Source organism: Mobula birostris, chromosome 11, assembly GCF_030028105.1.
Source record: "Mobula birostris isolate sMobBir1 chromosome 11, sMobBir1.hap1, whole genome shotgun sequence".
Lineage (NCBI taxonomy): Eukaryota > Metazoa > Chordata > Chondrichthyes > Myliobatiformes > Myliobatidae > Mobula > Mobula birostris.
Genome location: NC_092380.1, coordinates 27,838,671 through 27,860,925, shown reverse-complemented (window position 1 = coordinate 27,860,925; position 22,255 = coordinate 27,838,671). Strand labels below are relative to the sequence as shown.

At 46.4% G+C, this 22,255-nt stretch overlaps 1 protein-coding gene across 5 annotated transcripts in view; it reads left to right on the top strand.

The window, feature by feature from the left end:
* LOC140204958 (guanylate-binding protein 1-like) overlaps window positions 1-15,548 on the top strand; it is a 51,015-nt gene extending 35,467 nt beyond the window's left edge. For 3 of the 5 annotated variants that reach the window (XM_072271978.1, XM_072271979.1, XM_072271976.1), the window contains exons 4-10: window positions 80-189; window positions 1,842-2,029; window positions 2,550-2,795; window positions 4,312-4,592; window positions 4,986-5,198; window positions 6,489-6,591; window positions 13,542-15,548. In XM_072271978.1, coding sequence (XP_072128079.1) covers window positions 80-189; window positions 1,842-2,029; window positions 2,550-2,795; window positions 4,312-4,592; window positions 4,986-5,198; window positions 6,489-6,591; window positions 13,542-13,921 — 1,521 coding nt within the window. In that variant the 3' untranslated portion in view covers window positions 13,922-15,548. The remainder of the gene's footprint in view (window positions 1-79; window positions 190-1,841; window positions 2,030-2,549; window positions 2,796-4,311; window positions 4,593-4,985; window positions 5,199-6,488; window positions 6,592-13,541) is intronic. The other 2 variants (XM_072271977.1, XM_072271980.1) reach the window with 2 other exon arrangements.
* The last annotated feature ends 6,707 nt before the right edge of the window (window positions 15,549-22,255 follow it).

The window sequence follows — 22,255 nt, the reverse complement described above, 5'->3', positions numbered from 1 at the left end:
TCCAGAAATTGGATCATTATCTGTCAGACTGATCTCTGAGCAAGAGCTCTCACTAACTAGTTGTCTATCCTACCTGCAGGGAGACATCAACAATGATAATTCTATCTATTTACTGGCTATCCTTCTGAGCAGCATCCTCATTTACAATGGTCAAAGAAACATAGACCAGCAATCCCTGCAAGACCTGCAGTATCCTTCACTGGTGTCTCGCAGTACTTCTCTTTCAGCGTGATATCTCTACAGTGACAAGTGACTCTCAGTTCCTCCCTCTTGGGAATACCTGCTGTGACTAATAAATCTCAGTCCTACTGTCTTAGAAAGAGATTGTACACTGACGGGTTTTTCTCAGCCCGTCTCTCTCATTGGGATAGCTACACAGATTCAGAATTCTCTCTCCCTTTCTTTTGGCATGTATCTGTTCACTGACCATTGTCTCTCAATCATACAGTCACTGAGCTATACAGTAGGGAAAGTATCCCTTGAGCCATGCTTGTCCATTCCAACTGAAATGTATTCTCAAGGTGATCCCGTTTTCCAGCAGGTTCCCCATATCCCTCTGAATTCTTGTCATCTTCGTACCTGTCCACATACTTCATATATGTGTCTTATTTACATGCCTCACCCACTTCCTCTGCTAGCTGGTTCAATATAATCACCACCCTCTATTTATAAATAATTACATCTCAGGTTCTTATTAATCTTTTCACACTAACAGTAATACTATATCCTGTAGTTTTCATTCCCCCAGCCTTGCAAACAAAGACCACTGACCCTATCAATGCCCATCATGATTTTGTTATTACACCTGTAAGATCAACTCTCAGTCTTCTATGTTCCAAAGAATTAAGGTCGCGGTGTCTAACCTCTCAGTTCCATGACTCCTGGCAACATCCTTCTAAATGTTTCTTTGGTCTCTTTCTGGTTTAATCACATATTTTCTATAACTACGTGATCAGAACTGTACACAGTATTCAAAGTGTGACCACACCAATGCTTTGTACAATCTGAGTGCAAACATCCACATCAAACAGTGCACTAACTGTTGAAGGCCAGCCTGTCAAAAACTTTTCACACCTCCGTTCTCTCTACTTGTAACTCCCATTTAAAGGAACTATGCACCTCTATTCTCAGGACCTTCTACTGTGCAAAGGTACCTGGAGCCCTTACATTTAATGTAAAAGTCCTACAATGACCAGTCCTTCCACAATATAACTCTATGTACTTACCTGAATTCCATTTGACATTCCTCAGCCCAGCTACCCAGCTGACCAAGATCCCACTGCACTTGCTGGTACTCCTCTTCTCTGTCCACTGTGACAGTGAAATAATGCTTGAGAACTCTGCCCGTCTCCAGCAGTTCCACAAATACATTTCCAACTTGGTCTTTTAGAGGCCCTCTTCACCCCATGTTACTCTTCTTTCATTAATATATTTGTTAAGTCACTTAGAATTCTCCTTAATTTTTTTTAGCTGAATTCACCTCACGCCCTTTTCTGCCCTGCAAATTTCTATTTTGAGTTTACTCTGGCATTCTCTATATATATTCAATGATTCACTTGATCCCAGATGCCTGTATGGGAATCAAGACATCTCCTCTTTTCGTGCCCAGAGTAACAATAATCCTTGAGATCCAGGATTCTCAACTACCAGCAGCTTTGCCTTTTACTCATCAAGACCCTGTCTCTCAGGGAGATATCTCCACAATGGCTGGAGTCTCGTAGTCGCACTTTCACTGAGAGGGAGATCTGTATACTGAATGGTCCCTCTCCCCCATTCCCCCTGACATTCCTCACTATTTTCCTGCCAACCCTTCATTCCTTTATCCTTGATGTTGCCCCCAGCTTTGTGACTGAACTGTCCAAGTGGATCCTGATGAAGTCCCAGCCTGATGGCTGCAATAGTTGGGACTTTGTCCGTTTCTTCCCTGAATTTCTCTGGGTGATTCGTGACTTGACACTGGACTTGAGCGTGGAAGGCAAAGATGCGACTCCGATTGAGTACCTGGAGCACATTCTGAAACTGAAGGGCAGTGAGTATGTGACAGTGCCAGTCTCTGAGGAGATAGGGTGAACTTGGAAAGGGGCCAGAGAAGGGAGGGAGCAGGGTTGAATTCAGTGTGTCAGGGGGTGGTGGAGACAGGGGCAACCTCTTACCTGATGATCTGTGCATACATTCTCCAGCCCCCCTCACATCTCTCATCCCCACTTTCTCTGCATTCCCCTGCCCTGACAGCCAGCAGACACCTCCTTCCCATCAGAGTCTCCCACACAGACAGCCCTCTCAATTAATATGACCCTCTATTACCCTTTCAATGTTACATCCTTCCCCTCCATGGCAAGTCACCCATGACCCAACTACAATACACTTGATGCCCCTCCCACACATCCTGTCACTCACTGTCACATCTCGCAAACTGCCTCCCCTCTGTTTCCTTCCCATCCTTCCCCTACTCCTCCTCACAGCCCTGTGGGTAACAGTCATCATGTTGGGAATGGGAGAACAGACTCAGTGAGGGTGATTCCTGCCTGATTCCTGGTTCTTTTTTACAGGTGAGATCAGTGAGCAGGACAGGAAATATAATGAACTCCGCAGGAGTATCCGTGATAATTTTCCCTCACGTTGTTGCTTTGCATTTCCCATTCCCGCATATGGGAAGAAACTCAAGCAGCTCCAGGAATTGGAGGACAAGGATCTGGATGAGGATTTTGTCAAGGAGCGGCAGAACCTCATCGATTACATTCACACCCACAAGAAAGTCAAGAGGGTTCTTGAAGGTCAGCTGCTCACGGGCAGGAGTGAGTAACCGGGCAAAACCTCATCACCTCTCTTCAGTATAACACACTAACCTGGCATGAGAAAATCTGAAGATGCTGGAAATCTAAAGCAACATACACAAAATGCTGGAGGAGCTCAGCATGCGAAGTAGCATCTATGGGAAAGAGTAAACAGTCGATGTTCCATGCCAAGCCCCTTCATCGGGACTTGAAAAGGGTTAGGAGATATCAGAATAAGAAGATGAAGGAGGGGGCAGGAGGAAGAAGTACAAAGTGGCAGGTGATAGGTGAAACTGGGAGAGGGGGCGGTGCTAAAGTAAGGAGCTGGGAGGTCGATTGGTGGAAGAGATAATGGTCTGGAGAATGGTGAATCTGATAGGAAAGGACTGAAGAACATGAAAGAAAGGGAAGGAGTTGGAGCACCAGATGGAGGTGATGGGCAGGTGAGAAGAGAAGGTATGAGAAGGAAGCAAGAATGGGGACTAGTGAAGGAAATGGGGAGGGGGAGGAATTACCAGTGGTCGAGAAATCGATGTTCATGCAATCATGTTGAGCACCTTCACTCTGTCTGCCACAAAAAGTGGGATTTCCTTATGGCCACCTATTTCAATTCTACTTCCCATTCCATTCCAGCATGTCAGTCCATGAACTCTTTTTTCTATGATGAAGCCAGGGTATATTCTGTCTGGGTAGTCTCCAACCTGATGGCATGAACATCAATTTTTCAAACTTGTTACCTGCCCATCATATCCCTCTGTTTCTCCTTCCCTTCCCTTTCTTCCATTATCTTCTACCATCTCCTATCAGATTCCCCTGATCCAACCCATTGTCTCTTTCACAAATCAACTTCTCATCTCTTCACTTCACGCCCTCCTCCTCTCCCGGTTTCGCCTACCACCTGCCACCTTGCACTCCTTCCTCCCCTCCCCTTCCTTTGCAGACCTGGTGAAGGATCTTGGCCTAAAACACTCACCTGGAATGGGAATATACTATCGGAGTACATGGCAATGTAGACAGTGGGATTGAATGGGCAGAGATTTGGATGCCATTGGAAATGTGTACAAGGGAAGTGAATGGGATGGAGCTGAGATCCCATTGCAAGTGTGGACAATGGAAGTGAATGGGAGGGGTTTGGGATCCCATTGGGAGTGAGTGGAGTGCTGTGAGATACCAGCATGTGTGTAGAGGGTAGGAGTGAATGGAAAGAGATGGAGTTCATTGCAAGTGAATGGGGAGGTGTGGGATTCCACTGTGAATATGAACTGTAGGATTGAATGGCAAGGGGCTGGGGTCCCATTGGGAATATGGACTGTGGGATTCAATGAGAAGGGAGGGTTCTATTGGGAGTGTTGACTCTGTTTTTGAATGGAAAAGGGCTGGGGTCCCATTGGGAGTATGAACGAGGGGAGGGAATTGGAGGAGGTGGGATCCCATTGGAAGTGAATGAGAATGGGTTTGGTACATTGGGATGTGGAGAGTGAGAATTAAGGGTGTGATCAGATCTTCAGGCACTGACCTCCAGCAACATCCCACACAGGATTTGTTGAATTGACTGAGACATACGTTGGCATGATGGTGGATGGGATCCTACCGTGTGTGGAGAGCTGTGTCGCCAAGTTAATGGAGAAGGAAAATCAAGCAGCAGTAGTTGAAGCCCTGAAATTCTTTGACACTGAAATTGAAAAATTCTCAGAATCTGGCTGCGTTACTGTGAACAAACTCATAGAGAATTACAATATGAACAGCATAGAGGCATTCAATATCTTCCACAAAAGATCTATGAATAACAACAGCGGCAAATACATCCAGCAGCTGGAGGTGAGCTTCTCATGTTCAGTGATTACCAACTGTTTCATGTCCAAACACCGGTCCCTGGATGCAACACTTAACACAGACTGAGAGACAGAGTGCATACGTATCATCTTGAAAGTGAGGGACTGAGAGCACTAGATAGTGCATGTCACTCCCTGAATGAGAGAGGCGGAGAGACACCAGTTTGAATACAGGTCACTCCTGATTAGTGTACAAATCTCCCCCTGACAGAGAGTGACTCAGAGATATAGTTAGTGTACAGATCTCTCACTGAGAGACAGTGACTCAGAGATATAGATGGTATGCAGATATACCACTGAGAGAGAGGGTCTGCAAGATACCGATCGGTGCACAATACTTTGTTTTCCAGTTTACTATGCATCTTTCCTTCACTTCCAGGAGAAGATGAGCTCTACTTACAAGTCTCTCGTGGTCAAAATTAAGGAAAAGTTAGAAGAGGAATGTGAGACACATCTAAAAGAAGTAATGTCATCAATTAAAGAAAACCTGACATCTGGACATTACCTGAGACCTGGTGGTTTCCAGGAGCTGAAGGAGAATCTTGATAAGGCCATCAAGGAGTATAAAGAAAGGACTAAGAATGAGATGGAGGTGTGTTCAATATTTTACAGCAAGGCATTTACTTTTCATTTCTCATAGCTTTTCCTTCCTCTGCCTTACATGGATTCAGAAAGCCCCACCACCACCCCCACCTCCTTCCATTCACCCAACAAAAGTGTATTTGATTTCCACTCTCCGTAACATCTGGAATAGCATTAACTGGGTACATTGAGTCTATGATCAAGGAATGAGGGTTGTGGATTGTGGGAGGCTTTACAGTGGCTGGGGTATGTGCCTGTGGGGCTGTGGGAGGGGATTCTGTGGGTAGGGAGAGCTTGTGATGGGAAGATGTTCATGGGATGTGAAAGGGGATGCAGTGGTTGGAGAGTCAGTAATGGGGCAAAGTATCCATGGGCTGTGGGAATTAGCTTTTAATGTTAGTTTTTAAGAGCCTTCCAATCTCTCCCTTAAAAATCCTTACTCTCTGCTTCAATGGAGAGAGTTCCAAAAACTAATCATGCATTGGGAGAAAAATGCTTGTTTAATATCTCCGTTGATCAATATATATTAATTTAATATTATTTAATATCTGTTTTTCTAACTCAGCTTTGCAACTCACGACCTTCCCTCATACACTAACTATCCAGTCCATGACTCCTAGTTCTGTGTTTTTCCAAATAAGTGTCTACTCCAAGCCTGTCCTACCTTCTCTAGTAAAGTAATCTGTCCTTCCAGATATCAGTCCAGGATCCCATCTCTGAACTGCTTCCAGTGTGTTAGTGTTAAAAGAGACCTATACTGACCATATTCCAGATTGTAATCTCATCAAAACCTGATATCACTGAAGTTTTCCCCCTTCTACTTTTGTGATACCCTATCTCTCCCACTTACTTGCACACAAACTTTTTGCGACACTTGCACCAGGACACGCAGATCCCTCTACATTTCAGAACTTCACAACCTCTCCCATTTGGATAATATGTTTTTATTTACCTTTCTGACCTAATGGATATTTTGCATTGTCCCACATTGTGCTCGATTTGCCTGATCCTTATCCATTCACACAACCAATTCTCTACTCTTTGTGTCATTCTTACAATTTATCCTTGTGTCATTTTAAAAAAAGACATTCTGCCTTCGTTCAAAGCCACAATATAAATTGCGCATAGTCTCCAGTTGTGGTTTTACCAATTTCCTGTAGATTGGTAAGAGGAGTTCCTTAATTGTGAATCAATCCGTAGCACTAGATATTTGATAGTGAGAGCCTGCCTCTGGTCCCTTGTGGACTGGTGTAATGGGAGAGAGTTGGACGTGAATGATTGTATCTTCTGTTCTCTGTAGGGGTGGGCGGTCCTTACTCACTTCCTGGAAGAGGAAAAAGCTCGTCTAGACCATGTACAGGAAATGGACAGCAAGCTGACAGCAGAACAAATGCGTGTCTCTGGTGAGAAAATAAACAAAATGCTCAGAATATTCAGGTCAGGGTGTATTTGTAGATTTAAAATTAACTCTTCCAGATGAAAACTAAAAATTCAAGACACTCTTGCTGGGTACCTCACCTCAGTGTTCATCAGAAGGACCAAAATCATAGTGAGATCAGGGAGGGGTGTGCTGATATTCTTGGACGTGTTCCTGTTAAGAAGTTGGTGTTGGGTCTCCCAAAGAACATAAATAGAAGGCCAGAGTGGGGTGCCCAAGTGGAGGAGGTAGGAAGAGCAGGAGTAGGGGTCATCAGTTGGTTATCCTTATTGAAGAGATACAGGTACAGGGACAACAGAAGAGCTTGGCATATTGTGTAATTGGAACGCGAGCATAAATACCAATTCAATAATCCTTTATTGTGCACTGCTCATGTATTTTTGAAATGTATAGACAATATGTCTTTGCCCTATACCGTACTGCTGCCACATAACAACCAATTCACATCATATGTTGGTGATAATAAACCTGATACTGATTTCTGAACTCATTAAGGTGTCAGCACATGGAGGATAAGGGAAGGTCCTGGCTAAGGACAGAACTCTCCACTTCAGAGAGAGGAAGATCAGACAGGGTATTGAAGACATGGCAGGAGGTGGAGTTGGGGGTCAGGGGTGGGTAGAGGGTCGGAGAGATTATAGGAAGTGGTGGGATAAAAAGAGAAGGTCTCAGAGGGGTGAAGGGGCTGAGATACTGAGAGGCATGGGATACCAGGAGTGAGAGGGGAAAGATAGAAGAAGACGAGGAGGCAGTAGGGCGCAGTGGTGGCATGAAATAATAACATTACAGTGGCAGAGGCAATAAACAAATGTATCCGATGCATGATAGAATAGATAGCAGGGGTGGTGGGAACTTTCACATTGTATGGACAAATCAAATTGGTCCAGACAGTCTTGAGGAGGAGTTTATAGCTTTCCAAAACAATGTGTTACTGAACCTACAAGGGAATGTATCTTTTTGTCATCCTGGGTAATGAAAGATGGTAATGATCTTCTATTTGGAGATTATATTGGAAAGGGTGATCAGGGTGTAAGTGAATATCTCATATAAATGGAGGGTGCAATAATTTGATCCAAACCCCATTGTATTATGCTGAAACAAGGGAGAATACAGTGGGATGAGAAAGGAGTTGGATAGTGTCAATTAGAACACAGGCTATATGGTGGGATGATGGCTGCAGGAGTGGGACCCCAGCATTTACACCGATTGTGGCCGTGGGTGATGGGAATGGAAAACAACCGTGGGGCACTGGCCCCTCTCGTGGGCAGAGTAATGGTGCTCCAGTGGTGTGGGACCCCCAGTATTATTGCTGAGACAATGAACTGGGTAATAAGGAGGGTGAAGACCATAAAGATGGTGTTTTATGTTCAGACTCCAGGGGAGGCCAAGAGCTGCCCAATTCTTAATGAGGAATGTTTTCCTTCGACTTGTTTACCAGGGTTCAGAGACTGTGCAAAGGGTTGTGATGAGGTGACTTGCTCATGTCTACCTCAAGACATGGATCTGGATGGACTTCCAGAGCCAGGAACAATCAGGTCATCCTTCAGTCTGATACCTGATGTGGAGAGGGTCCCTCCCCTGTGTCTACCAACAGGCCCAGATTCCCCTGAGATGTCTGAGGATTTCTCCACCACTGATATTGGGGTTAGGAAATGGAACAAGCTGGTAGGCCTGGCAGACTTGCTGCAGAGAGAGGAATGCACGTGTCAGCTATAAGTGGCTTCTGCCTAGAGGGGTCAGGTATGAGTGGTAGTTTCAGGTGTTGATGTCCATTGACAGTGAGAAGGTGGACTGCCGTGTAGCCTGTAGGATGATTCTTCTCATCCTAGTCCCTGGGAAAAAACACCACTGACTACTGACTTCGAGGTTGGAAATGGCACAATTCATGGGGAGTGCTGTATCATTCTCCAATGCACCTGGTGCTATGCTCGGACCACCACCTGCTGTGGGCGGAGCTCATTCTATCACACGTGGACAAGGTCCATGTACCGGGACTTCAAGAACTAGCACTTTGATCGGCTGGAGGACAGCCCATTTTCAAGATTTGTTCTTACTGTTATGAGAGATGTTGAGGGGGAGCAGGTGAGTTTCCCATCCCATAGGGTCATGGGCAAAGGTCACGTTTATCTCTTCTATCAGGAGTATTTCTGGGAGCTGAAAAAGGAGTGGAGGAGATTGAGGAGGACACACATGAGTGTTTAAATATGTTGTTTTTGATTGCATGCATATTTGTGAAGAATAATCTGAGAAATACCTAAAAATGATATTTTGGAAACAAACCAGTTGAACAGTGATGTCCTTCTTTAAACAATGGGACTTCCCTCTCTCCATTACTGATGATGACATCACCCATATCTCTTCTATTTATGGAATATATGTACTTACCCCATTTTCCCACAACCTTAACAGTGCTAGAGTTCCTTTGTCCTTACCCACCACCCCGTGAGACTCTGCATACAACACATCATCTTCTCCAAGATCTGCCATCTCCAAAAAGATTCTACCAATAAATGTATCTTTACTGCCCCTCCCTCTGCTTTCCGCAGAGATCGTTCCCTCCATGATTCACTTATCCATTTTTCTCCACCCGCCCCCGCCAAATATCTCCCTCGCAGCACTTAACCCTGCAAGCAGGTTAAATGCTATACCTGCTCATACACTGCCTCCATCATCTCCATTCCGAGCCCTAAACAGTCCTACCAGGTGAAACAACACTGCACCTGCAAATCTGCTGGAGTCTTGTTTCTAATGCTCCCGATGTGGCCTCTACATTGGTGAGACCCATTCTAAGTTCGGTGACTGCTTTTTCGAGCTCCCCTGCACCATCCTCCACAAACGGGAATGCCCAGTGGCCAAACATTTTAATTACAAATCCCATTCCTGTTCTGACATATCGGTGGCTGGCCTCCTCTTGTGCCAAGAAGATGCCATGCTCAGAGTAGTAGAACACCACCTCATATTCCACATGAACAGCCTCCCACCTGATGGCATGAGTATTGATGTTTCCTTCTGGTAAACCAATTTCCCACCACTCCTTCCTCTCTTCCCCACTCTGACCTTTTACTACTTCTTAACTGCGTATTACTACCCCGAGTTCTCTCCTCCTCCCCTTTCTCAGATAGTTCACTCTCCTCTTCTATCAGATTGCTTCCTCTCCAGACCTTGACTTTTCCCACCCACCTGGATTCACCTGTCACCTTCCAGCTAGTGTCTTTCCCCTTACCTTACCTTTTTATTCTGGCATTTTCCTCCTTCCCTCTCAGTCCTGAAACCGAGATGCAGCTGAAACATAGAAACATAGAAAATAGGTGCAGGAGTAGGCTATTTGGCCCTTCGAGCCTGCACCACCATTCAGTATGATCATGGCTGATCATCCAACTCAGAACCCTGTACCAGCCTTCCCTCCATACCCCCTGATCCCTGTAGCCACAAGGGCCACATCTAACTCCCTCTTAAATATAGCCAATGAACTGGCCTCAACTGTTTCCTGTGGCAGAGAATTCCACAGATTCACCACTCTCTGTGTGAAGAAGTTTTTCCTAATCTCGGTCCTAAAAGGCTTCCCCTTTATCCTCAAACTGTGACCCCTCGTTCTGGACTTCCCCAACATCAAGAACAATCTTCCTGCATCTAGCCTGTCCAATCCCTTTAGGATTTTATACGTTTCAATAAGATCCCCCCTCAATCTTCTAAATTCCAATGAATATAAGCCTAGTTTATCCAGTCTTTCATCATATGAAAGTCCTGCCATCCCAGAAATCAATCTGGTGAACCTTCTTTGTACTCCCTCTATGGCAAGGATGTCTTTCCTCAGGTTAGGGGACCAAAACTGCACACAAAACTCTGGGTGTAGTCTCACCAAGGCCTTGTACAACTGCAGTATTACCTCCCTGCTCCTGTACTCGAATGCTCTTGCTATGAATGCCAGCATACCATTCGCCTTTTTCACCACCTGCTGTACCTGCATGCCCACTTTCAGTGACTGGTGTATAATGACACCCAGGTCTCGTTGCACCTCCCCTTTTCCTAATCAGCCACCATTCAGATAATAATCTGTTTTCCTGTTCTTGCCACCAAAGTGGATAACCTCACATTTATCCACATTAAATTGCATCTGTCATGAATTTGCCCACTCATCAATTTGCCCAAGTCACACTGCATCCTCTTAGCAACCTCCTCACAGCTAACACTGCCACCCAGCTTCGTGTCATCCGCAAACTTGGAGATGCTGCATTTAATTCCCTCATCTAAGTCATATATTGTAAACAACTGGGGTCCCGTTCTGAGCCTTGCGGTACCCCACCAGTCACTGCCTGCCATTCTGAAAAGGTCCCGTTTATTCCCACTCTTTGTTTCCTGTCTGCCAACCAATTCTCTATCCACATCGATACCTTACCCCCAATACCATGTGCTTTAAGTTTGCACACTAATCTCCTGTGTGGGACCTTGTCAAAAGCCTTTTGAAAATCCAAATATATCACATCCACTGTTTCTCCCCTATCCACTCTACTAGTTACATCCTCAAAAATTTCCATGAGTTTCGATAGACATGATTTTCCTTTCACAAATCCATGCTGACTTTGTCCAATGATTTCACCGCTTTCCAAATGTGCTGTTATCACATCTTTGATAACTGACTCTAGCATTTTCTCCACCACGGATGTTAGGCTAACCGGTCTATAATTCCCCGGTTTCTCTCTCCCTCCTTTTTTAAAAAGTGGGGTTACATTAGCCACCCTCCAATCCTCAGGAACTAGTCCAGAATCTAAAGAGTTTTGAAAAATTATCACTAATGCATCCACTATTTCTTGGGCTACTTCCTTAAGCACTCCGGGATGCAGACTATCTGGCCCTGGGGATTTATCTGCCTTTAATCCCTTCAATTTACCTAACGCCACTTCCCTACTAACATTTATTTCCCTCAGTTCCTCCATCTCACTGGACCCTCTGTCCCCTACTATTTCCGGAAGATTATTTATGTCCTCCTTAGTGAAGACAGACCCAAAGTAGTTATTCAATTGGTCTGCCATGTCCTTGCTCCCCATAATCAATTCACCTGTTTCTGTCTGTAGGGGACCCCCATTTGTCTTAACCAATCTTTTTCTTTTCACATACCTATAAAAGCTTTTACAGTCAGATTTATGTTCTCTGCTATTTTCTCTCATAATCTTTTTTCCCCTTCCTAATTAAGCCCTTTGTCCTCCTCTGCTGGATTCTGAATTTCTCCCAGTCCTCAGGTGAGTCATTTTTTCTGGCTAATTTGTATGCTTCTTCTTTGGAATTAAAACTATCCCTAATTTCCCTTGTCATCCACGGGTGCACTACCTTCCCTGATTTATTCTTTTGCCAAACTGGGATGAACAATTGTTGTAGATCATCCATGCGATCTTTAAATGCTTGCCATTGCATATCCACCGTCAACCCTTTAAGTGTCATTTGCCAATCTATCTTAGCTAATTCACGTCTCATACTTTCAAAGTTACCCTCCTTTAAGTTCAGAACCTTTGTTTCTGAATTAACTATGTCACTCTCCATCTTAATGAAGAATTCCACTATGTTATGGTCACTCTTACCCAAGGGGCCTCTCACCACAATATTGCTAATTAACCCTTCCTCATTACTCAATACCCAGTCTAGAATAGCCTGCTCTCTAGTTGGTTCCTCGACATATTGGTTCAAAAAACCATTCCGCATACATTCCAAGAAATCCTCTTCCTCAGCACCCTTACCAATTTGGCTCACCCAATCTATATGTAGATTGAAGTCACCTATTATAACTGCTGTTCCTTTATTGCACACATTTCTAATTTCCTGTTTAATACTATCCCCAACCTCAACACTACTGTTAATTGGCCTGTACACAACTCCCACCAGCGTTTTCTGCCCCTTAATGTTATGCAGCTCTACCCATATCGATTCCACATCCTCCTGGCTAATGTCCTTCCTCTCTATTGCGTTAATCTCCTCTAACCAGCAATGCTAACCCACCTCCTTTTCTTTCATGTCTATCCCTCCTGAATATTGAATATCCCTGAATATTGTGCTCCCATCATGGGTCACCCTGGAGCCATGTCTCTGTGATCCCAACAATATCATATTCATTAATAACAATCTGCACTTTTAATTCATCCACCTTGTTACGAATGCTCCTTGCATTGACACACAAAGCCTTCAGGCTCTCTTTTACAACACTCTTAGCCCTTATACAATTATATTGAAAAGTGGCCCTTTCTGATTTTTGCCCTGGATTTGCCGGCCTGCCACTTTTACTTTTCACCTTACTACTTTTTGCTTCTACCCTCATCTTACACCCCTCTGTCTCCCTGCTCTGGTTCCCATCCCCCTGTTGTGAACTAACCTCCTCTCTGCTAGTCTGTTTAATTTGATTCCCACCCCACAACCATTCTAGTTTAAAGTCACCTCAGTAGCCCTCGCAAATCTCCCGGACAGGATACTGGTCCCCCTAGGATTCAAGTGTAACCCGTCCTTTTTGTACAGATCACACCTGCGCCAAAAGAGGTCCCAATGATCAAAAAACTTGAATCTCTGCCCCCTGCTCCAATCCCTCAGCCACGCATTTATCCTCCACCTCATTACATTCCTACTCTCACTGTCGCGTGGCACAGGCAGTAATCCTGAGATTACTTCCTTTGCGGTCCTTTTTCTCAACTCCCTTCCTAACTCCCTGTATTCTCCTTTCAGGACATCTTCCCTTTTCCGACCTATGTCATTGACTGTCTATTCATTTAAATTGATGCTGCCTGACCTGCTGAGTTCCTCCAGCATTTTATGTGTTTCTTAGACTGAACAGTGAGTGAAGCTCCCTCTCAATGTCCTGTCACGGGCACCTAGGGAAGTGATCCCTTCAACACTCTCTGCACAGACTAACCAGTTCATCCTTTGCCCTTTTGTCAGCTTTGGAACAGGAGCTCTCGAGGGTGAAACAGGAGATGAAGATGATGGAGCAGAAGAGGAAAGTATTTGAGGAATGCAGGAATAAGGAAATCATGGAGCAGATCAGGAAAAGATTTGAGGAGGGTAAAACGTGCAGTGTGGAAGAGCTGAAGGAAGCCAAGGAGCATATGATGAGTGAGATGAAGAAATACGAGGTTGAAGGCAGGATGGAGGATGCGCAAAGGGCTCTGCAGAGGTACGAGTACCTGAAGAAGAAATATGAAGAGACAAAAAAGTGGAGTTTTACGGAATTTATAAGGGAGAATGCTGAGATTTTTGCTACACTGGTAACTGTGCTGGGCACTATAGCACAAGTTATTATATCCATAGCAAGAAAGTAGTCAAAAAAGATGTGTACATTTAAAGTGGGGTAGGGATTTTCTCCCAGTATATCCATAGATTCTAGCTGGTGAATCTCAGAACCACAAGGATGTGAATGAGATCATCATTTCCATATGACCCAGTGTAATATGTGCCACACATTAAATCCCCTTACACAGCCCACAGACACTCCCTCCCATCACCTGCATTTCCCCACCCACTGAATCCACTGAATCCTTTCCTGCAGCCTACAGTGCTCTCCCAAACCCATTGAGTTCCCTCCCACAGTCCATGGACATTTCCCCCAAAACTACCCCCAACCACCCACTGAATCCTCTATTTTGTAGTCAATGCAATGCGTGAGAAACACAACACTCAATAATTATGCCTGCTAACTTTTCTTGATTAATCATGGTTCGTTCAAACACATCAAAGCTTTAGCATGTAGTTTCAAACAATTCTGGTTACTTTTTAGTCTCACAACCTCTACTTGAGTTCATACATTACCTGCTCCAGGTGAATACGTCCAGATTTCAATGCAGTGAGTTCTCCTCCGAGACAGGGTTGTGGACATTTCTTCAGCATTTGTTGGACTCCAGAGTTACCACCAAATATCTCATACACATTTTATGCATTCCCGCATAAAGCTTCCAGACTCTGCCTAGTCATTGGTAGCTAATTATAAAAGCTACATGTCCAGTTCTTATCCATGTTTTTTCAATCCTCTCATATACCCTTCCACGCTGTACCACAATTACCTGAACTATCAGCTCTTTAATTATAAGGGGGTATGTTATCCTTAGACAATTCGTCAAACTCTCCCCTGTACAGAATGTCAGCTTCCACATCCTACTTATCTGCTGGTTCAGTGATCTGGGTTAGCGGTCATCTCTATTCAATACTGACCCTGTGTTGATAATGTGTCCTCCCTCCACTCTGCTCTGTGTTCTGTGGATCTCTCTCTCACCAGCAGAGTTCCCTCCCAGAGGCTGATGGGAACTTGTCATCTCTCTCTGGCTGTTACATTCCCACCATCAATCCACGATCAGTGTGATTACTGGATCACACTAATTATCCAAGCAATAAATCTGACCGCCAGCAATGAACAACTAGAAGCTGAAATGCGAGAACAGATGAACATTCAGCAGAGATACGCGAGAGTGCAGGTGCTGGAATCCGGAACAAAAACAGGGAGATGGAGGTATCTTCAGTGGGTCGAGCAGCATCTGTTGGTGGGGGTGGGGGAGAAGGGATTGGTGATGCTGGGTCAAGATCATGTATTAGAACTGATAAAGGTGTCCTCAGCAGAGGGACCTGACCCAAAATGTCGACAATTCCTTTCCTACCACAAATATTGCTTGATCCACAGAGTTCCTCCAGCAGGTTATTGCTTTATACAAGTTGAGTGAAAAATTTTGGCTAATAGATTTGTTAACTAACATAGATGCTACATTTAACCACAATATAACTTTATGAACAAATCAGTAATCTTTCCAATTTGCCAAATCAATGTAACGGTAATAATAAGAATCAGGATATATCTGTGTGGATAAACTTAGATATTGGATCCACATCCCAACACATGGAAGTGTGGATTTAAATACTAGCTGTTTGTATATGGTGTGAACTTTAATAAAGGACTGGTGTGAAGCAAAAAATTGTTCTCTATTGCATTTAGGACACTCCGGGCATAGAAGAATGTGATGGCCGTGTCTTTGTCGGCAAGATTAGAGATTATTGGTTCAAAGGTTCATTTATTATCAAAGTATGTATGCAGTATGGAACTCTGAGATCCTTATTCTCAAGCTAACCATGAAACAAACCAAACTGCATGACCATTCACTTCCCAACACTATATTCCATCTGCCAATACTTTCCCATTTCTCTCATCTAAGTCTTTCTGTTAACTCCGTGCTTCCTCATTTCAACCGGCCCTTCACCAATCCTTGTATTATCTGCCAACTCGCCACAAAACCAGCAATTCTGTCAATTCTGTCATTGGCACATAACTGGAAAAGAAGCGGTCCCAACATCGACCCCTGTAGAACACCACCAGTCAACGGATCATTACAAATATCTCCACAATCTCTTCAGTTACGTCTTTCAGAACACTGGACTGTCACCCATCCGGTCCAGTTGACTGATGCACCTTCAGACCTTTCAGCTTCTCAAGCAAATTCTACTTAGAAATACCAACTACATTCATGTCTGCCCCCAAACACTCTCTAATTTCTGACGCAATGAAGACTGACACAAAGTAATTCATGTTTGTCATATCTTTGACCCCATTACTGCATCCTCAGTGTTCTTTTCCAGCAGTCTGATATCCACTCTCAGTTTTCTTCAACTCTTCATATACCTGAAAAAAATGATATCCTCTTTTATATCATTGGTTAGTTTACCTTCATATTTTATCTTTACACTCCTTATGGCTTTTTCAGTCCCCTTCTATTGGTCTTTAAAAGCTTCCCAATCCTCTAGAAGCACATTAATTCTTGTCATATTATATGCCATCTCATTTATTTTATTCTGTCTTTGACTTCCCTTGTCAGCCTTGCATGTGTCATCCTCCCTTTAGGATACTTCTTCATCTTTGGTCTGCATCTATCTGCGCTTTTCCCCTTGTAATAATGATCAGAGAGGCACAGAGAGAATCTGTGATTACCAACAAGTACCTGTGTGTGCACACACACACACACACACACTTGCTTTCCCTGACTCTCCTGAATAGCCAAACAGTAGAAAGAATCTACGCTGGCCAGGTGTTCCTTGTAGTCCTGATCCACTCTTCGTGTGTTACACGTAGGGTCTCTCACCCTTGTTCTGTGATGGTTAATCTTCGAAGTTATTGCTATTTTGCCTTTGAAGGCCTCTGCTTTTATATTAAATCCTTATCAAATGTTGCATTTCAGTGTCATTGGCTATGGATCATCTGACTGACCTACAACATTTTCTTATTGGTTCTGGTCCAAGCCAGCATCCATTTAAAAAGATTGAAAAAGCATTTATGATCCAAGAATGTATAAATTATACACCTTGAGATTTGATTTCTTACAGGCAGCAGCCACAGAGCCAAAAAAAACTGAAGAACATTTTTTTTAAAAAAGACCATAACCACTGAGAAAGAGAAAATAAAACACACACATCATGCAAATAATCAGAACAAACGGTGGCATTCGGAGCTAGACTGAATCCTTAGATCCGCTCCCCGGGTCAGCAGGAGTAGGCTCAAGCCTCGATCTTAGTTCATCATATCTGCAGGGCAAAAATGCTGCAAAACTCTAAGACGAGCAGTTCACAGCCTCGGTGCTGCAGAGAGAGGAATGAACATCACAGGAGACCTAGCAAAATCATCCCAATCCTCGTCTCTGGTGCTGACCCTCGGACTTCCCAGTCTAAATGGACCATCGTTTAAATCTCCAAGCACTGGGTAGTACCTCGCTCTAGGACCCAGATCCCAGTGCAGTGACAAACTTGAGCTGCACAGGCCAAAGCTACTCTCAATCTAACCAAATTGGCTCGGCACTTGGATCGATTCAAACTCACACCCGGGTTAGGTGAACCGGCATTGAAACACTTCCACATAGACTCCTCTCAAAATTGTTCATTCCAACTCCAACAGCGATACCAAACTTCAGCTGCAACTTTGCCTTGAACAAGTTACACCTTAGATTTGAAATGCACCTGCACGGTCCTTCCTTTCAATCAGCATCACATTTTCTCCATTTTTAACTCACTAATTAAATCCAGTTCATTACATAGCACCCAATCCAGAATGGCTGATCCTCTAATGGGAAATGGGATCAACCACGAGCTGCTCTAGAAATTCATCTCGTAGATATTCTACAATTTCCCTAACTTGTGATCCAGGACCAGCCTGATATTCCCAGTCTACCTGCATATTGAAAACCATACCCCCAAGACCATCACCACATTGTCCTTTTGTCATCCCTGTTCTATCTCCCATTGTTATTTTTAGCGTATATCCTGGCTACTGTTCTGAGGCCTGTATACAACTCTCATCAGGTTCTTTCTACACTTGCACTTTCTTAACTCAAGCCACAAGGATTCTGCACCTTTAAAAAATGAAATTATATCTTTAGAAAGAGGTGACATAGGATCAGAAGACGGCTCCACGCTACCCATCTTCCTTACTGCCTGTCATTCCGATCCAATATGTATTCTCTGCAGTGGTAAGTGAATACCATGTAAAGGCCATGGATTGGTCACTTCATCGCTCATAATATGTCACATGACTGCACCTGTGTACGGGGTCTTTCTTTTGTTACATTTAAAATGGCGATTTTTGTTATGTTAATCTGTGGAATGCGGCTTTGTTGTGTTTTAACGCTGCAGAGAGTTTGCGCTAGCAGTTTATTGTGGTTTAGAGGGTGATAAGAGGGTGCTATTAGCCAATGGGTGGTTATGTATCGTTTTGTTTTCGGATGCCATGCTGTATGATATGACTGTGGACTGAGTTTTGGCGGGGAGTCGGGAGGAGAGACGAGGAGGACGGCGGACGTGCGGAGAGGCTCCGGTCGATCACTTCGGGTGGTCCCGAGCCGTGGGTCGACGGAATTCGGGTGGTCGTCTGACGTCGAACTTGAGCTCCAACGGTAGCGCGCGAAGAACTTGGACTTTGAATAAGTGTTGGCGCCTTTTTTTTTCATTACTTTCCTCTCTGTATCACATGTATATTAATGCCCTAGAATTAGTAATATCTATAAAGTGTATGTGTTAAAATTTACTGGGTGTGCTGGCTGATGATTGATGTTTGTGATTGAGTCGGGCGACGATTGACCCTGAGGGGACTGCTGAAGCAGGTGCTGGGCGGGATTTCCCCTAGACATACACGAGCCAAAATAACGGAACGTTACAAGTGGGGGCTCGTCCGGGATTTGAACCCGGGACCTCTCGCAATAATCCCGGCATCTTTCAACTGCCGCAAGTGCTGCCGCACATCCTCCACATCTGCTGGGGCCAACCGCCGCGACCTCTCCCTAAACGGGGTGTCATTTGTTACCCGAATGGTGTGCCGAGTGCTCTTGGAAAACCCTACATCAAACTCGCCCTGAGAAAAGACATCCCCTAACTTCAGCATCTTCTCCACCAGCCTGCTCTTATACGCCGGCGGTACAGGGGAGTTTTCAAAATTAAAGGCCTCCTCAGTCAGCCGCCCCCCGTCTCCCAATAGTTCTCTTCCAGTGGGCTTCACAGGGGCGCTGGACATCACCGTCACCGGGAACAAGTGCGCGAGGGGCATCCCGCGCTTAAAGGTGATCTCCCTCTCCGTTATGTTCCGTATCATCACCCCCATCCGCCGTGCCTGTACAGCTGAGGGCCTCTGCAATTCAGGTCTCACCAGCGCCCCAGCCGGGAACCAGAACTCCCTTTCCAGGTCGTCGGGGGCGTCTACTAGCAGGGCCTCTCCCGGCGGCAATCCGGGGAATCTGGGGGTTCCCATCACTAATGCCGCCTCCCCTGGCTGTATCACCTTAGGCCTCGCCTGAGTGCACCACACCGTCCCTCGTTTGCACTCCGGGTCCAGCCCCTGGGGGTCACTCACTCCTTCGTACACTCCTCGGAACACGGGGTGTACCGAGAGGGTCTCCAAAAAGTTCTCCCCCCCCTTCTTCTTACAGGCTCCCAAGAGCCGTCGCACCAGAGGGGAGTTAGTCCCCACCAACAGGGCAGCACCACCGGTCTCCACCGGATCCGGACAAACCAACACCAGCGTCTCAAAGGCTTCCGATACTCCCACATCTCCCTCTGAAAATTCCACTCTCACTGACAAGTATCCATCGTACGGGTAATCACCATCACTTATGCCCCAAATCTCCAATGCGTTAAACGGAGTTACTGCCAAATGCTTCAGATATTGGTTGTAGAACGACCGGTACAGTAAGGTAACCTGCGACCCGGTGTCAAGGATGGCTTTCGCAAAGATCCCCTCTATCCGTAGGGACACGCTGGAACGGGGTCCCACCAGCCCATCAGGAATTTGGGCTTGTTTGTTCCGGGGTTCCATAGGGGTTTTCTGGGAACGTGTTCCTCCCGAGACTCCAGTCCGTTCCCTCACTGAGCCTCTCTTAAGTTTCCCGACACCTCTCCCTTCTTGGTGGCCTGGGGGCCCTCCCCCCTCGGCGCATTTCGTCTCTCACAATCCTTCCGTAAGTGGCCAGCTTCCCCACAGTGGTAGCACGCCCCCGGCCACTCACATTCCCGGCGGAAATGCCCCTCTCTCCCACAGTTATAGCACCCACTACTCGCCGCCTCTCTCCTCCCGATACGGGCCCCCGAGGACCCCTTGGATTTCTCTGGTCTCATCCCGGCTACCACCTCCTGAACCGCTGAAGACCGTCCCTGAGGGTCCGAGCCCCCTGGTCGGCCCAAAGCACACTCCTCGGCCCGTACCTCTCGGATCAGCCGTCCGAATGATGGAGGGGAGCTCTGCTTAAATGACTGCCGTACACTCCAAGCCACCCTGTCATCCTCCCGGGAACCGCTACATATCTGGCTCATCCTTAACTCCGCCACATCGTCCTCCCTCACTATACCTCGTCGCAGCAACCCCGTAAGCTTTCCTTCCAGCCTGAAAGCATAGTCGGAGAGCTTTTCCCCTCTTCTCTGCCCCATCCGTTGAAACTCTGCTAAATGCCGCCAGGGATCCCCTGACAGTCCAAACACTTCCTCCAAAGCGTCTAAACACTCCGATAGGGAAGCCAAGGGGCGTGCCGCTCTCAGATCGCGGACCACCCGGGCTGCCCCGCCCCTTAAGCTTTCCACCAATCGCTGTCTCTTTTCCTCATCCGAAACTGGCCACACCTCTAACAATTGGGATGTATCTTCAACCCAGGTCTCATAGTCATCCTCCCCTTCCGGGGTGGGCTTGGCTCCCGAGAAAATTCTCAGCTTCGGGCGGTGCACCTCAACCCTTCTCGCCAGGGAGATAATGGCAGCCGTTAACTCGGCAGTCTCCTCAAGCCCATGGGGGCGAGGCCTGGCCAAACCTTCCCACTCCGCACCTCTACCTCTTGCTACGGGCACCCGGCCGGGGGCCTCAACTAGCTCCTCCGGCACCTCCTCACTTGCGTCCTCGGGGAGGGTATGGAGACCCCACGGCCCCGCCTCCCCCTGGACATGGACTGTCGCTGGTAATTCTAAAGCCATGACGTCGGCACTCGCCCGCACCAACATCCAGCAAGCCTCCAGTTCTTTCCCACCCCTTGTAGCTACAAGTTCTACCTGCCCGATACCTTTAATCAAACTCAACCCTCGCACCAGTACCTCTGCCGGAATGCGATAATCGACCCCGCTTACCACACACGCATGATTCACCGGTACCTCCTCCATTTCACACCAACTTACAATCTTATCTCGCTCCATCTTCACACCACTTACCGCAACCACAAGTACAACTTTCCCGAAAAAAAAATCCAAATCCCTGACGGTAGCCCCCACTTGTAACTTGTAAGACGAGGCATCACAGGCAAGCTTCTCTGGACAATGTGGATCATATGTGTCAGTACAGTGTCGGATGTCACCATTTCCTTTACCTTTTTGAAAGCCATCTCACATTGCTTTGTGCATTGCCGTTTCTTCCAATCTGCAGCAAGCGAGAAGAAGAGGGGAAGATGAGGGGAGAGATGGGGAGGAGGTGGGGGAGGATGAGGGAGAGAAATGGGGAGAGGGAGGAGGGGGAGGAAGAGTGGGAGGATGAGGTGTAGAGATGGGGAGGGGGGAGGATGAGGGGCAGAGATGGGGAGGAGGGGGGAGGATGAGGGGTAGAGATGGGGAGGAGGAGGGAGGATGAGGGGAGGAGGGGGAGGAGGGGAGAAAAAGGGGTGAAGAGGGGGAGAAAAGGGTGGGATGCGGGGAAGAGAGATGGGGACGATGCGTGGAGAGAGAAGGGGGGATGTGTGGGAGAGAGATGGGGAGGATGCGGGGGAGAGAGATGGGGAGGATGCGGGGGAGAGAGATGGGGAGGATGCGGGGGAGAGAGATGGGGAGGATGCGGGGGAGAGAGATGGGGAGGATGGCGGTGGAATGAGGGGGAGGAGAAGATGAGGATGAAGGGGAGGAGAGGATGGGGATGAAGGGGAGGAGAGGATGGGGATGAAGGGGAGGAGAGGATGGGGATGAAGGGGAGGATGATAGGGTGATGAGGGGAGAGGATGAGGGGGAGGAGGGGAGAGGATGAGGGGGAGGAGGGGAGAGGATGAGGGGGAGGAGGGGAGAGGATGAGGGAGAGAGAGACAGGATGAGGGAGAGAGAGGGGGAGAACGGGGTGAGAGAGGAGAGGGAGTGCAGACAGAGGAGTTGGCGAGAGTTGAGGAGGAGGTTTGGGGGATAGG